Source organism: Struthio camelus, chromosome 2 (assembly GCF_040807025.1).
Source record: "Struthio camelus isolate bStrCam1 chromosome 2, bStrCam1.hap1, whole genome shotgun sequence".
NCBI lineage: Eukaryota > Metazoa > Chordata > Aves > Struthioniformes > Struthionidae > Struthio > Struthio camelus.
In genome coordinates this window covers 16,745,711-16,757,776 of record NC_090943.1, presented here as the reverse complement: position 1 = coordinate 16,757,776, position 12,066 = coordinate 16,745,711, and the positions used below count along the sequence as shown (strand labels likewise).

The window sequence follows — 12,066 nt, the reverse complement described above, 5'->3', positions numbered from 1 at the left end:
CAATATTCAAGCACCTATTTGCACTCCTGTAGAAGGGCAGTGCTGTAATTGTAAATTTTAGTAGTGAAAAGGGTTCAATTCCCCCAAAGGGCTGGTGCTTGGGAAGGCTGATGGCCACTCCTTGTTCTGGAGTTTATATATATGCTTCCTAAGCACAGCCCACAAAAATTGCCAGAGGGAATTTCTGCTCAGTAAGCTTTCCCTAAGGGACCCGTGGGATGCAGTCCTGAGCTCCGTGAAGTGCAGGGACTGTGGGTGCACGAACAGCGAACATGCTTGCATAGATCTATCTCCTTCCCCTCGCAGAGTCTGTATCTAGGTGAACTTTGTCTATACCCATTGGGCCTTGCAAGCTAGCCCTTAATATAGGGCTTTGTAGGAAGTGCCAGCTTTTTCTGACCCCCCCCCCTCCACTCCTAGATCTGGAGGTGATTTCAGAAAAATAAATGCTTTACAATGATTACTAATGTTGAAAGCTTTCTGAGTTATCCTAACACAATATACACTATTTTATCAGGCTCCTTGTGCAGCTGTTTTCAAAAAGAGTAAGATTCATTTGGGACAATGATTTGAAAAGCAGCGACAGTGACTGTGCAGTGTCTTTTCCACTTAAGAATTGTTTTTAAATGTATATTTGCAACTTGCCTTTAGAGGACACATTGAAAAGGCTCAGGAAGAGTTTGATGCTGAAACTGCACTTTTGTTTGCCTCTGGTGTTCTACTTGGCTGCTTTTAAAAAGCCAGCCTCTCTCTTACCTAAGGTTTCCCAAAGTCCTCTTGGACAGCTATTGCCAGATTTTAATGATATTTTATAACATGGATATAAGAAGCAATAAACATTTATTAGACAAGCACACTAGGGAGAGGAGATGAAATAGCTTGTGTCACTATGTCCAAGAAGGAGCTCTATTACTGTAGATGTATAGATGTGCTACGGGAAGACCTCATCAAACAGGCCCATAGCTTTGTGGAGCAAGTGACCTCCAGGAAAAGATCAAAAATGTAATGGTGCTGTGTCAGCTCTCAAAAGGATAGTGGTTCTGCGCACAAGTGAAAAGATACGAAAACTAACAAGCTTCCTCCCTTCCCCATCTAGGCTATATATGTGTAGATAACTATATATATGCATGCATATATATCTGTATATAGCCTATTCTAAGCCTTTGCTTTCCAGTCATGTCTCTCTCTCCCATTTTTCTGCTGGTGGTGGCAGCCTGGAGAAGGACAGCCTCTTTGGCTGTAATACTGTGCTGACAGAGAAGCTCATGGAAAACTTTCTGTTGGTATTTGTGTGACTATGCTTTGATGCAACAAATCTGCTCCGTTTCTGCCTCAGAAAGGTTTAGGGCTATGCGAGTCCTATAGTAGATGTTAGGTATGGAAGAGCAGTATATATATATATCTTGAACCTAAACAATACTGTCATTTTGAGTTCTCCTTCAGTCTCAGACAATAAACCTCAAAAGGCTTGTCCAGCTTTTTTCTTAATAAGAGAGAGTTTGATTAGGACATTTGATTAGACACAATTCCTACTCCAAAAAAAAATGCCCTCTCCTCCAGCTAGTCACTATTATTTGCCTCAAAAATTACATAGCTGAGAAAACAATCAAAAGTATTGTCATATGTAAAAGGCAGATGCCTATGTTTTGACAGCACTGGCAATACGAACTGCATACCAATGTCCATTTATGCTGAGTGATTAAATCAGTGCAAACGTTTAGCTGGTAACCGATGATGGATATGAGCTAAAATGAAGCTGCAATGGAATGAGGATGGTTTCTGCACCTGTCAGTTGGTAGTCATCACCTGTTCCACTGTGACAGTTTGCCTGGTCATCATCACACTCATCTACAGGTTTGCCTTCAGAAATGGTAGGGACAGCCGTAGGAGCTGAAACAAAATCCAGTCATTCAGTTAAAACATGTGCTTGAGAGTCAGGATGCAATTGGCAGGAACGTTTTGATGAGCACCATATGCTCTCTTCATGCGTTATAGCTGATGAAAAGGATCAACTCTATTCTGCAGGTTAGTTAGTCCTTCTTTGTAATGGGAAGTCTCTGTTCTACATCCTTGCAGTAAGGCATTTGCCTGTGTCTGAGCTCATGCCCTGAGTGGATTTGGAGAGTGCATCCCAGGAATGCCTGTTCACTTGGCTGATAAGTGTTTGTTGTTCCCACCAGTGAAGCGCAAACGCCTGGCAAGGCAGAACATGAGTCTCGTGGAGGAGAAGAAAAAGCATCATTTCATTGCAGGCCAAAGTACCCATGAGCAGACCTGTCTAGAGCAGCAGGACTTGTGCATGTTCGAGGCTGTAATTCTACAGCACACACCGCCTTGCTGAGGAGGCAGGTGACAGAGAGGAAACGTCTGAGCAGAGTCCTGCTCAGTGGCAGGAAGGCAATGTTATGTAGAATCACTTTGTGCTCACTGAGGAGATGTGGAAGAGGTTTCTTTTGTTTTGTTGAAGTTATAAATAAATAAGACATTAATGATGTCAGTCATCCCTCCTGGCCACCTGCCTGCCTCTCATTGGTGGTGACTTTCTGATTGCTACGGGTTAGTTACAGTCTGGTCTTTGTTATTACAATTAAGAGCTTGTGATTTGTGCAAGGAGCCAGAAAATATATTTAAGCCCTAGTATCCACAAAGCAAACACACATCACATCTGGAAAATCACAAAATACAGATACTTGGTGCTATGTTTAGGTTTACATCTAATGTTGGAAGTATAGTTCCCTGGCTTAAGATAACCAGTCTGGGAACCTGATCCAAGCTTTTGTCCGTTCTCAACCACTATTTTTTTCATCAACAATGTTTTAATATCATTAAGAATAAGATACAGAATAATGCATGTCTTTCTTGGGCTGTTCTTTACCCTTCTACTGGCTTTGGAGTTGGCTTGCCACATAAGATCTTATGCACTGACTTCTAGGATGGAAAACATCAGGACGAACAGTAGTTTCTTAAGTAGCAATATTCTGGGATGAAACATGGCTCTTTAGAATGCCAGCCTATGTTTTACAGGTACAATAGCTCTAGTTAAAGACAGAAAGGGTTCTCTACCTATTGTGAATTATACAGAGTGTTTATTTCCCACATCTCTTTGAAGATTCCTCTGGGAGCTCGCTCTAGCTTTCTACATCAAGTTAAGTTTCTTATCTTGATCTTCATGCCCTTGTATAGCCTCATGCTTGCCTACATCTCTGCCGTCATTTCATACATTCCCCTCGGGATGCTCTGAGCGCACATAACTTCCCCTTGGTCATTACTGCTACAGTGCTGCTTTCTACTGCTGTCTTTGTGTCTACTTCTTTTCTCATCACAGCTCCTATCCTTCTCAGGAAGTCTCAAGTGACTTCTCTTCATTCAGTTGACTCCTAAAACACAGTTACACAATGAAGTTTTCTTATTATGCTTCTCTCATAGTTAAATGGGAATTGACCCTGCCTGTCCATGGGTGACTTACAGGTGAACACCCTTCAGAAGTGCACCACAGTGGATAGACAACTGCAAGTGGATGTCCCAGGGAAACATTATACTTGCTGCTGCAGTCTGCCAAAAGCAAGGGCAATTTGCCTGGTCAGTCTCCTCTCCGGCTTCTCCATCTCACTGAAAAATATGTTCTTGTAAGGTGGCCCATGGACTCAGTTCTTCACATCTGAGCAGCTACTGGAACCCAGCGGCAGGAGGACTTTGCCCACAGGTTGCAAGTTTACATGAAGCAGGTGCTGGGTTTTCTTTTCTCTTTTCTGAGTAGCACAATAGTCTGCAGGAACTAAGAATTCACAAAGGAAATGAGGACTTCCTACAGGAACTAAGAACTATTTCCAACCTCCCCACTTCCGGGCCAAATAAAAAACACATTTATTCAATCTGGCCTTCACTAAAAACAATACAGAACTCATCAGCTCTCACAGCAATTATCTCCCACACTTCCACTTGGGAAAGACGTGGTGAGAAAGAAATGGATGCAGAGTAGTCGGTTTCAATTAAGTGTGTTTAGCTACTTCTATAGGAAGTACCATACGCAACCCTGAGTAAGATGAGCTGTTATTCCGTGTGTATTGTTAAGCTGTGTGATTTATAATGCCACTCCATTATACTATCGTCCACCAGATAAAATTATGAAATTCATGTGGTGTTATCTGTAGTTATCTATGGTGTTACATAATTATTGTTTATATAGCAAGAATCAAAGCATTATCATGTCACAGTCCAAGGATAAATGTCTAAACTTTGCTTTTCCTGGTCTTTCATCTCCTGCATACTTTTTCAAAATTAAAACTCGCTAGGGAGCAAACAGGCGACCTTCTCTCCTCCCTGTGCAATGAACAGCGCAGACACTGTGCAGCCAAGTAATCACTGCCCACCATACCGTGTGATGCGACTTTTACTTCCTTTGCAAAAGTACAAGATGTAATTTCTCTATTTATTGCAAAGCTCCCTCTGCAGTCTCAGAAAACATCTCTTCCTGGGTTGTATCATGGCTAACACAAAATATAAGATACTGTCTTTTTTGTCTCTTAATAGCTCTATGCTTCTTCAAAGTATAATCCTAACGCTGCTTAAGGGAACAGAAAACCGTGTGGGGAATATCGCTGTGATTCAGAAAAGGAATAGGAGAAAGAATAATATTTGTGCCTTGGGCTTATTCAAATGTCTTCAGTGAAGGAACTGATTAGGCCAAAGAAACAGCACGAATGGCAGTCGTGGAAGCGAGAGCCCAATGTGCTGCCTGCACAGGAACTGCAGTGTTCAGCAGTAGGCCAAGCAGGAGAACGTATGTACGGAAATAATAAAACGCATTCATCTCTAGCAGAGCAATTACCTTCAAGTTCACAGCCCAGCAGTTCCATTCGCAGTCCCAGTCCTCCGTGTGTGGCTCTTTCTGGGTAGACACGGATGAATCTAGTCGATACAGGTTCAAAAGTCCGCAGTTCAGGAGTATCATAGTTGGTGTTGCCTTCAAAAGTCTGTAAAGCATGACAAATGCTACTTGTTAAAAAAAATGATATTTTCAGCAATTGTCTTTTTTTCTTCATTCGCTAGTCTTTGAATTAGGTGAGAAGTAGGCCACATTCTAACCATTTAATAAGTGTCTGACATTCCTGTCTTAAATGAGAATGGAAAATATATAGTTAAAGCTTCTCTGAAAAGTAATGCATTTCATTTTTCATAAACTCAGTAGCAACCAATCCATCATGGTCATAACAAGAGCTGAGTGTTTAATGAGACATGTTTTTAAATGACACTCTGATCTGGGGTTTAACTGGGTGACATTTTCAACATTTCTGGGGGAAAAGAATGACTGAGGTGAAGATCCTGTCACCTTTTAAGTGGTTACAATAATAATCCAACTATTCAGGAGAAAATTTCAATCTGATTTCCCCCAGTGACAGAGTTTCACAAGTTGTAGTCATTTCAAAAGGCATAAATTAAACTCCAGGAACAGTAGCTGCAAGAGTTCTTCCAGTGAGACTGCTATTGAATAAGAATAAAAAGAAAGAAAGAAAGAAAGAAGAAAGCTGCTTCCTGACAAAACTGCAATATAATCTAACGGGTAAGGCAGGTCAATGAACGTGCATTTCAGACAAAAAACTCTTCTCTGAGCTGCACTGTGGGTTCTTCAGCCATCATGCAGCTCTCAATGGCATTTGTTTGATACCTTCAACTTCTCCTGTCAGCGAAGTTTTGCATATGAAATAAGTTATAATTTGTGCCTAAAGTAACACCTCAGATGCATCCATTGAAATGATGAGTCCTTAGAATGAATTACTGTACAAAAGGCATGTTAAGAAACAGTCCTTGCTGTGAAGAGTTTACAGCCCAAGGCAGGCAAAAGAAGTTATTTTTCGCTCTTTTACAGTAAAAAAATGACTTCACAAGATCATAGAGAGAATGCTCCAAATTACAAAATATAAAAATATATATTACAAAGAAATAAAAGTAAAGTATTTTCAATGTTACTTTGTATGAATTAGTTAAATGATAAAGCATTAAATGCATCTTCTGTGAACTGCAATTCAAATCTGAGATGACAGGTACTATTTTAAGGTAGTTCCGACTCAGTTGTGAGGCCTGAAGCTTCCCTCAGGAAGAAGATGCCAGATGTACTTTGTTTTGGATGAGAACAAAACTCAACCTGAGATAAACTCCTCCTAATGATCTAGGGGAAAACAGAGCCCATGGGAAGAAGTGACTGTATTTCCCAAGACACAAAAAGACCATGGGTAAAACTGATTGTTGCTTGTATCTTCAAAAAGCCTTGCTTGTTTTTGCTGTGCATGTCTGTATAGTGAACTCTTTCTGACTGTTGCTTAGAGTGGCAGTCACAAAAGCCAGTGATGACGTGTGCTACCACCAACCGGCTTACATAAATAATTTCAGCATTACTACTTCTGCTCCTGTTTCCGATGGGAGGTTGTTCCTCTGAGGTGGCTCCGAGGGGCAATGGTTCACCAGGTGTTCTGACAGAGCTTGGAAGACAGTTGTCAGGAATCATACGTGGATGGCCTGCTAGGTCTAATTAACATGCAATTACTAAAGCTTTCTTATGTTTGAATGGCGATACAACACAAGCGATCAGAAAAGCTACCTACCATAAGAGAAAGGATGAATGCTATTTTATGTGTAAAAAGTAGACAGACACATGTATCTGAGGAATCCTTGCTTCCTTTTTAATAGTAGTCTTAATAGCAACATATAATAATGAAAACTGTTTTATAAAAGACATCAGTACTGGAGTACTGACACATAGACGTTAGAATTCAATAGGCATCTAGAATTATATTGAATCATAATTATGTTGAATCACTGTCCTTTGTAGTGCAGAGCTGCCTTTGATTCAATTTTGACTGTTCATTTAAAACACGTACTGATATTCTTTGTGGGGGAAGAGGGAGGAGAACACCGTAAAACTTCATTTTATAAGTGTCTTTTATACAGGCTGTAATACAAAATGCTTTACTTCATTACAAAGATAGGTTATAATAAATAATAGCTAAACAAAAGATAAGCTAAACTGGCAAAAGGAAAAAAGACATCTTCCTAATGTCTTTTCAAATCAAAATAAACAGCAGAAAAATTTAAAAAGTTTGCTCCAGACAGCAGGATATCCAGAAAAGAAGTTTTGTGCACCAGAAATGACCGTAAGGGTTGGAAAGATATAGGAGTATATATATATATATAAGTTTTCTGTAGGTAAGTGGCAGAAGTCAGGAGAGAAATACGAAGGAGAAAGATGACTTTATGAAGTGAACTTGAGCAAGACCACTGGAGAACAAATACAAGTTGGATCTCGAAATGAACAGCGGTTCAGCATGGCTGTTTGAGGACTCAGGTGATGCTCCCCCCTTCACATGCTTGAGATAGGCTGAAGTTGGAAATATTCTACACATTCAGGAATAGCAGAAATTGCGTCAACCAAAGAGAAAAAAGTTATAACAGTCCTAGGAGCTGCAGGCATGGAGGACAAGATGGAGTTGAGACAGAAGGTGATGTTTCATCCTTTGGACATATTTTGTTGCTATGTTTAGCTTGTTATAGCTCCTTCTTTTCCTGACATGCAGTTGTTTGTTTATTGAATGTCAAGACTTTAACCAAGTGAAACGATGTGTTTCATTTCATAAAACAGGCCTGTTTCTAATCCACATTCCTGCTGTGACTCATTATAGCATTCTGTCCCATCCAACTCTACTTACATTTTAAAATATTACATTCTGGTATTAACATTTTAAATCCATCAGTCTCCCAAATCATAGGACTTATCTGATTCTCTTTAAATGAAACTTGTGCTGTGGAAGAAAGTTTATTAAATGTTCTGAATTTTTGGGAAGGATTATAATTATGCCACAAGAGATTTAAATTCCAACCCTCTCCGTTCCATTAATCTTGAAAGTTAATTTCTGGTAGTGATGAAAGCTAAGGATGGACTGAATGTGTTAGTTAGCATTCTAGTTTTCTTGTCAAACTGCTAACTTCTGACAATGATGGCAAGTGCTTGTAGTAAAAAACAGAAAGCCGTGCAGCAGACGGCGCACTGCTTTGAAAGCATATGGCATTATTTTTTTTTTCCTCATTGAGCCACAGTGTAGAAGTACGTGTCAAAACAATATCTATTTTAGAAAGAAAGTGGTTAGATCCCATTGTTGATTTACACTCTCTTCACACTTTATGATGAAGTCAAAACTCATGGTAACAAGAGAAAGGAGTTGACTGCAAAGGCTGAATTCATTTGGTTTTAATCCCCAAAACAAATGACGAAAAGTGATGAGAAGTGAGAAAATGCAGACATATTCAGTGAGATTAAAACAGGAGAGAATGAAGTCCAATATTTACCAAATGTGCCTGGAAAAGCTACATCCATGGGCCCACTCAGCTATTCCCTTAAGGAAACACAGGTTTCAATGGATGAAGCTAAATAGCAAAAGAGCTTTACATCTAATTTTCAGACTAACACTGCTGAGATACCAAATAAATCTGAAAGTTCTTGACAATCAAGTATCTCACCAGTTCGCCTTTCAAGGGCACATTTTCGGTGTATGATTTTGGTATATGGTTCCCTGATCGTTCCAGTACTGAAGCACCATTTCCTGCATAGGGCATGGGTCCACTGTCTTCCTCAAGGAGCAGGGTAAGAGAACTACGACAGGGTTATGCTTGGGGGATGGAAGACTTAATGAGATTTGGGGCTATGATATTCCTCAGTGCAATGCAGATCTTGCAGAGCATACTTCCAAAGACAAACCAAAGCAGATCTATTCCTGGAAACTCTGCTGGGTCACGCTCATTTTCTTTTTCGTAGTGTCTAACTCAGGAATTCATTTGACCTTCTTCTGTAAATGTCTTCCTGTGTCTGCTTGGCCCTGTGAACCAGCCGCAGTTTAGCCCCAGACATGCTCCAAAATGCTTCACTTGTGATAGTATAATTGTACTTTTCATTTGGGATGGGATAACATGTCAACAAGGCCATCACTATTTCTTTCGGTGGGACTGGGATTGAACCATTACAGAGAGTCCATGGCAATCTCACAGCGCGCTGCACGCAGGTCAGCGATCCAGCAGGTACTCCTTTGAGCTAGATATCACCATCCTCATTCTACAGCTCAGAAGAAAATAAGCAAAGGACGAGTGATCCAGTGACTCAAATTTTAAGCGCCTGTCTGTGGCAAAACTGTAGAGGGAACTCTACTACGCCTCTCTCTGGCAGTGCTCGATATTACCTTTACAAGGGATTTTGGAATAACCTAGGGACCACAGATGCACGCCGAACTTGTCAGAAATCAAGTCCTCTGAACTAGCTGCTGAACGTGCGAAAATGTGTCTGTCCACAGTGGTGAGCTTTAGATTTGCTGCCCTGGGAGTCCTCCTGTTTAGGTTCCTCCCAACTCTGCACCTTTTTTTAGGTCATGTATACATGAAGATTTTATGCAAGCTCTTCCCTGTGCAGAGTGTTCCCCCTTACCTTTATCTTTTTCTTGCTGGAATCCATGATCATTTTCCAATCTGATCCATTGTTGCTGTAGCCGATCTTGAATTTTTTCATGAATACTTTGTTTTCTCTGTGCTTGCCTCCTTGAACAATTATGCCCCTCACTTTTTTCTCTTCACCAAGGTCTATTTGAAGCCATTCATTTGTATATGGATGAGTAGTTGGTGGTAGTGCCCAGCCTGAACGGCTTGTTATGAGGCGGGCATTTTCTGGGATCCAGTTTCGATCAACTTGAGTAGACGCAGTAATCTGAGAGTCAGGAATGAGCCCAGACACCATTCCCAACATCCCAGAGCAAGGATAATCTATAGAGCGAAAACAAATAAATTAAATAATTAATCTCAACAAGCACCAAAACAGAGAAACAGGACATATAAGTATCATAAGAAATTACTTTTTTTTGCTTCTTATATCCAAAATAATCTTTTTGGATTCTTGTATAATTTTTATTTGTTAGAACTTGCACATCCTAGTTTTGGCAGGAAGTGGAAGTACCAAAATACCACAAGTATTTCTGGCTTGATGGGAACCAAAAGGATCAGAAGCCCCTATTCTATCCTTGTTTTCCATTCTTCTTGCTAAGTCAGCGAGAACACGGTCACGTCTGAATTTGTGGATATTTCACCAGAGAAAACTCCCCAAATCATTCAAAAACTGGTTACAGATTACTTGATTTTGGTGACATTGGAAATGGAAATATTGTATTATTCTGTACAATATAATTTATTGCTCTTTCTTTGGTCTCTCAGGCTTTTTCAAATGACACAGAAACAAAATGCTTGCTTCTTTTATGGTCCCAGATAAATATAAATTAAAAAAAAAATGAGAAGATACTAACAAGGACTGAAGGTTTCTGACATAGAGTGTAACAGTTCTGCTGATATTACCTTCAGCTGACCTGAAAAGATTTCATAGAATGACCTAGAATTTTTAAATTCAGCAGTCAGTAATCTTATTTCCTACTGGTTGGAAGTCAATCAAAAGAAATATTTTCCAGACTAGAGAAACAGTTTAAGGAAAAAAGATTCACAGAACTTTTCAAAATTAGTGTCAATGGACTGCATAAAGAACTCTAAAAGGACACTAGACATTTTTACAAAAATCAGCTTTTAAAAAAATTTCAATTATTAACATTTTCTTTATTCTATAATATGTCATAAGAGATTGTAGTACAGGAGATTATTTTTATTTTACACATAATGTTTTAACAAATTTGCTGTAGGAAATACAGAAATCTTAAAACGGAAAAAAACTTCTAAAAAATTTGCGATTATGCCTCTTTTATTTTTAAGATAGTGTTTTGATGATAACAAATACCAGTCAGTTCTGAAAGTACTTAGGACTGCTATTTTGGTAGTTATCTATGTGATGTGAAGGAATTACAGTCCTGCAAAGTAACACTCATCAGCAGTCGGAACTGGGTTTATAGGTCTAGCTGCTGGAATAGGCTTTAGATCAAAGTATCTTGCATCTTACGTTGTTTTTAAACCTAGATAGGTATGGTTGTTCCTTGGCAAACCTGCCTGAGACCCCCTGAAGTAACTGCAAATAGCAAGTATGGGAGGGACTGGAGAGTAATGAAGGAAAAACAAGAGGGGAATTGGTATGAAATCTGTGTATCTATCTATCATCTCAGGTATTTTGCATGAAGCTGTAAAATAATTACAAGAATAGTAATTATACTTTATTTCTTTCACTTCTTAGAGCTGAACACTTAAAAGAACAACATTCAGGTAACGCTGGCTGTTTGGGTTGTTGGGGTCTATTTTCTTTCTGATTTTGTTTATATTTCTAAGTTGAGACCACATCTTTCCAGTGCAAATGGTGGAGCTGTATTTCACTAACAAAAATAAATAATTTCAAATAAAGAAATGAGATTTTTCATTGCTTTTAAAATTCTGCCCAAGACCTACCTGTTATCTTGCAGCCATAAACTTCAAATCTCAGTGATACTCCATTTTCCCAAGACACAGGTTTAATTCGTACAAAACGTGTTAAAACTGGTTTGGCAAAAGGTCTGTAAACAACGTCAGTGGGATTGCTGTTCCCTTGAAATACCTTCACGTGAAAAGAAAAAGTATGCATTTGTTAGATTTTCTTTTAAATGTTGTTTATAAATCCATGTTTTACAGATACTAATTATGCAAGATCTAAACAGGGTTATTTTTGTGGGGGACAAGACATAAAACTTGCATGAGGAACCATTTCATTAAGCTCATAACACAACTTTTGCAGAGAAGTAAGCTTTCCTTGGGGAGGAAAAAAGAAGATGCAAGGTGTTCAATGATATTCCATGGAATATACGCTACTTGCGGAGTCCCATAACGCCTTGTAATGCTGATGGGTAGTCCAAGAGAGCCTCAGGACCATCATGGGAGCAGGAGCTCACCTGAGTACAACAAGGGTCTGACCGCTCACTCCTATTTTGAGACACTCCTAGTGCCTGGATCTATATACAGGAATTACAGACTTTGGGTCTTTGCTATCCAAGGGTTGCCATGTCCTGGGAAAATCCCTCACTGCCCGGATTGGCCATCTTTACTGCTTGCGCACTTGTAGAATGATGCAAAAAAGCT

General features: G+C 39.5%; 1 protein-coding gene and 1 long non-coding RNA gene across 14 annotated transcripts in view; one reads left to right on the top strand and one right to left on the bottom strand.

Moving 5' to 3' along the window:
- The window catches only part of NRP1 (neuropilin 1), a 115,145-nt gene that overhangs the window by 19,914 nt on the left and 83,165 nt on the right, over window positions 1-12,066 (bottom strand). For 2 of the 4 annotated variants that reach the window (XM_068934391.1, XM_068934392.1), the window contains exons 9-12: window positions 11,404-11,548; window positions 9,464-9,795; window positions 4,829-4,973; window positions 1,786-1,890 (exon numbers count right to left, since the gene is read on the bottom strand). In XM_068934391.1, coding sequence (XP_068790492.1) covers window positions 1,786-1,890; window positions 4,829-4,973; window positions 9,464-9,795; window positions 11,404-11,548 — 727 coding nt within the window. The remainder of the gene's footprint in view (window positions 1-1,785; window positions 1,891-4,828; window positions 4,974-9,463; window positions 9,796-11,403; window positions 11,549-12,066) is intronic. The other 2 variants (XM_068934393.1, XM_068934394.1) reach the window with 1 other exon arrangement.
- The window catches only part of LOC138066288 (uncharacterized), a 79,457-nt gene that overhangs the window by 55,539 nt on the left and 11,852 nt on the right, over window positions 1-12,066 (top strand). For 7 of the 10 annotated variants that reach the window (XR_011139569.1, XR_011139563.1, XR_011139564.1 and 4 more), the window contains 2 exons: window positions 3,427-3,725; window positions 11,195-11,223. This is a non-coding gene — a long non-coding RNA (uncharacterized lncRNA). The remainder of the gene's footprint in view (window positions 1-3,426; window positions 3,726-11,194; window positions 11,224-12,066) is intronic. The other 3 variants (XR_011139568.1, XR_011139571.1, XR_011139570.1) reach the window with 2 other exon arrangements.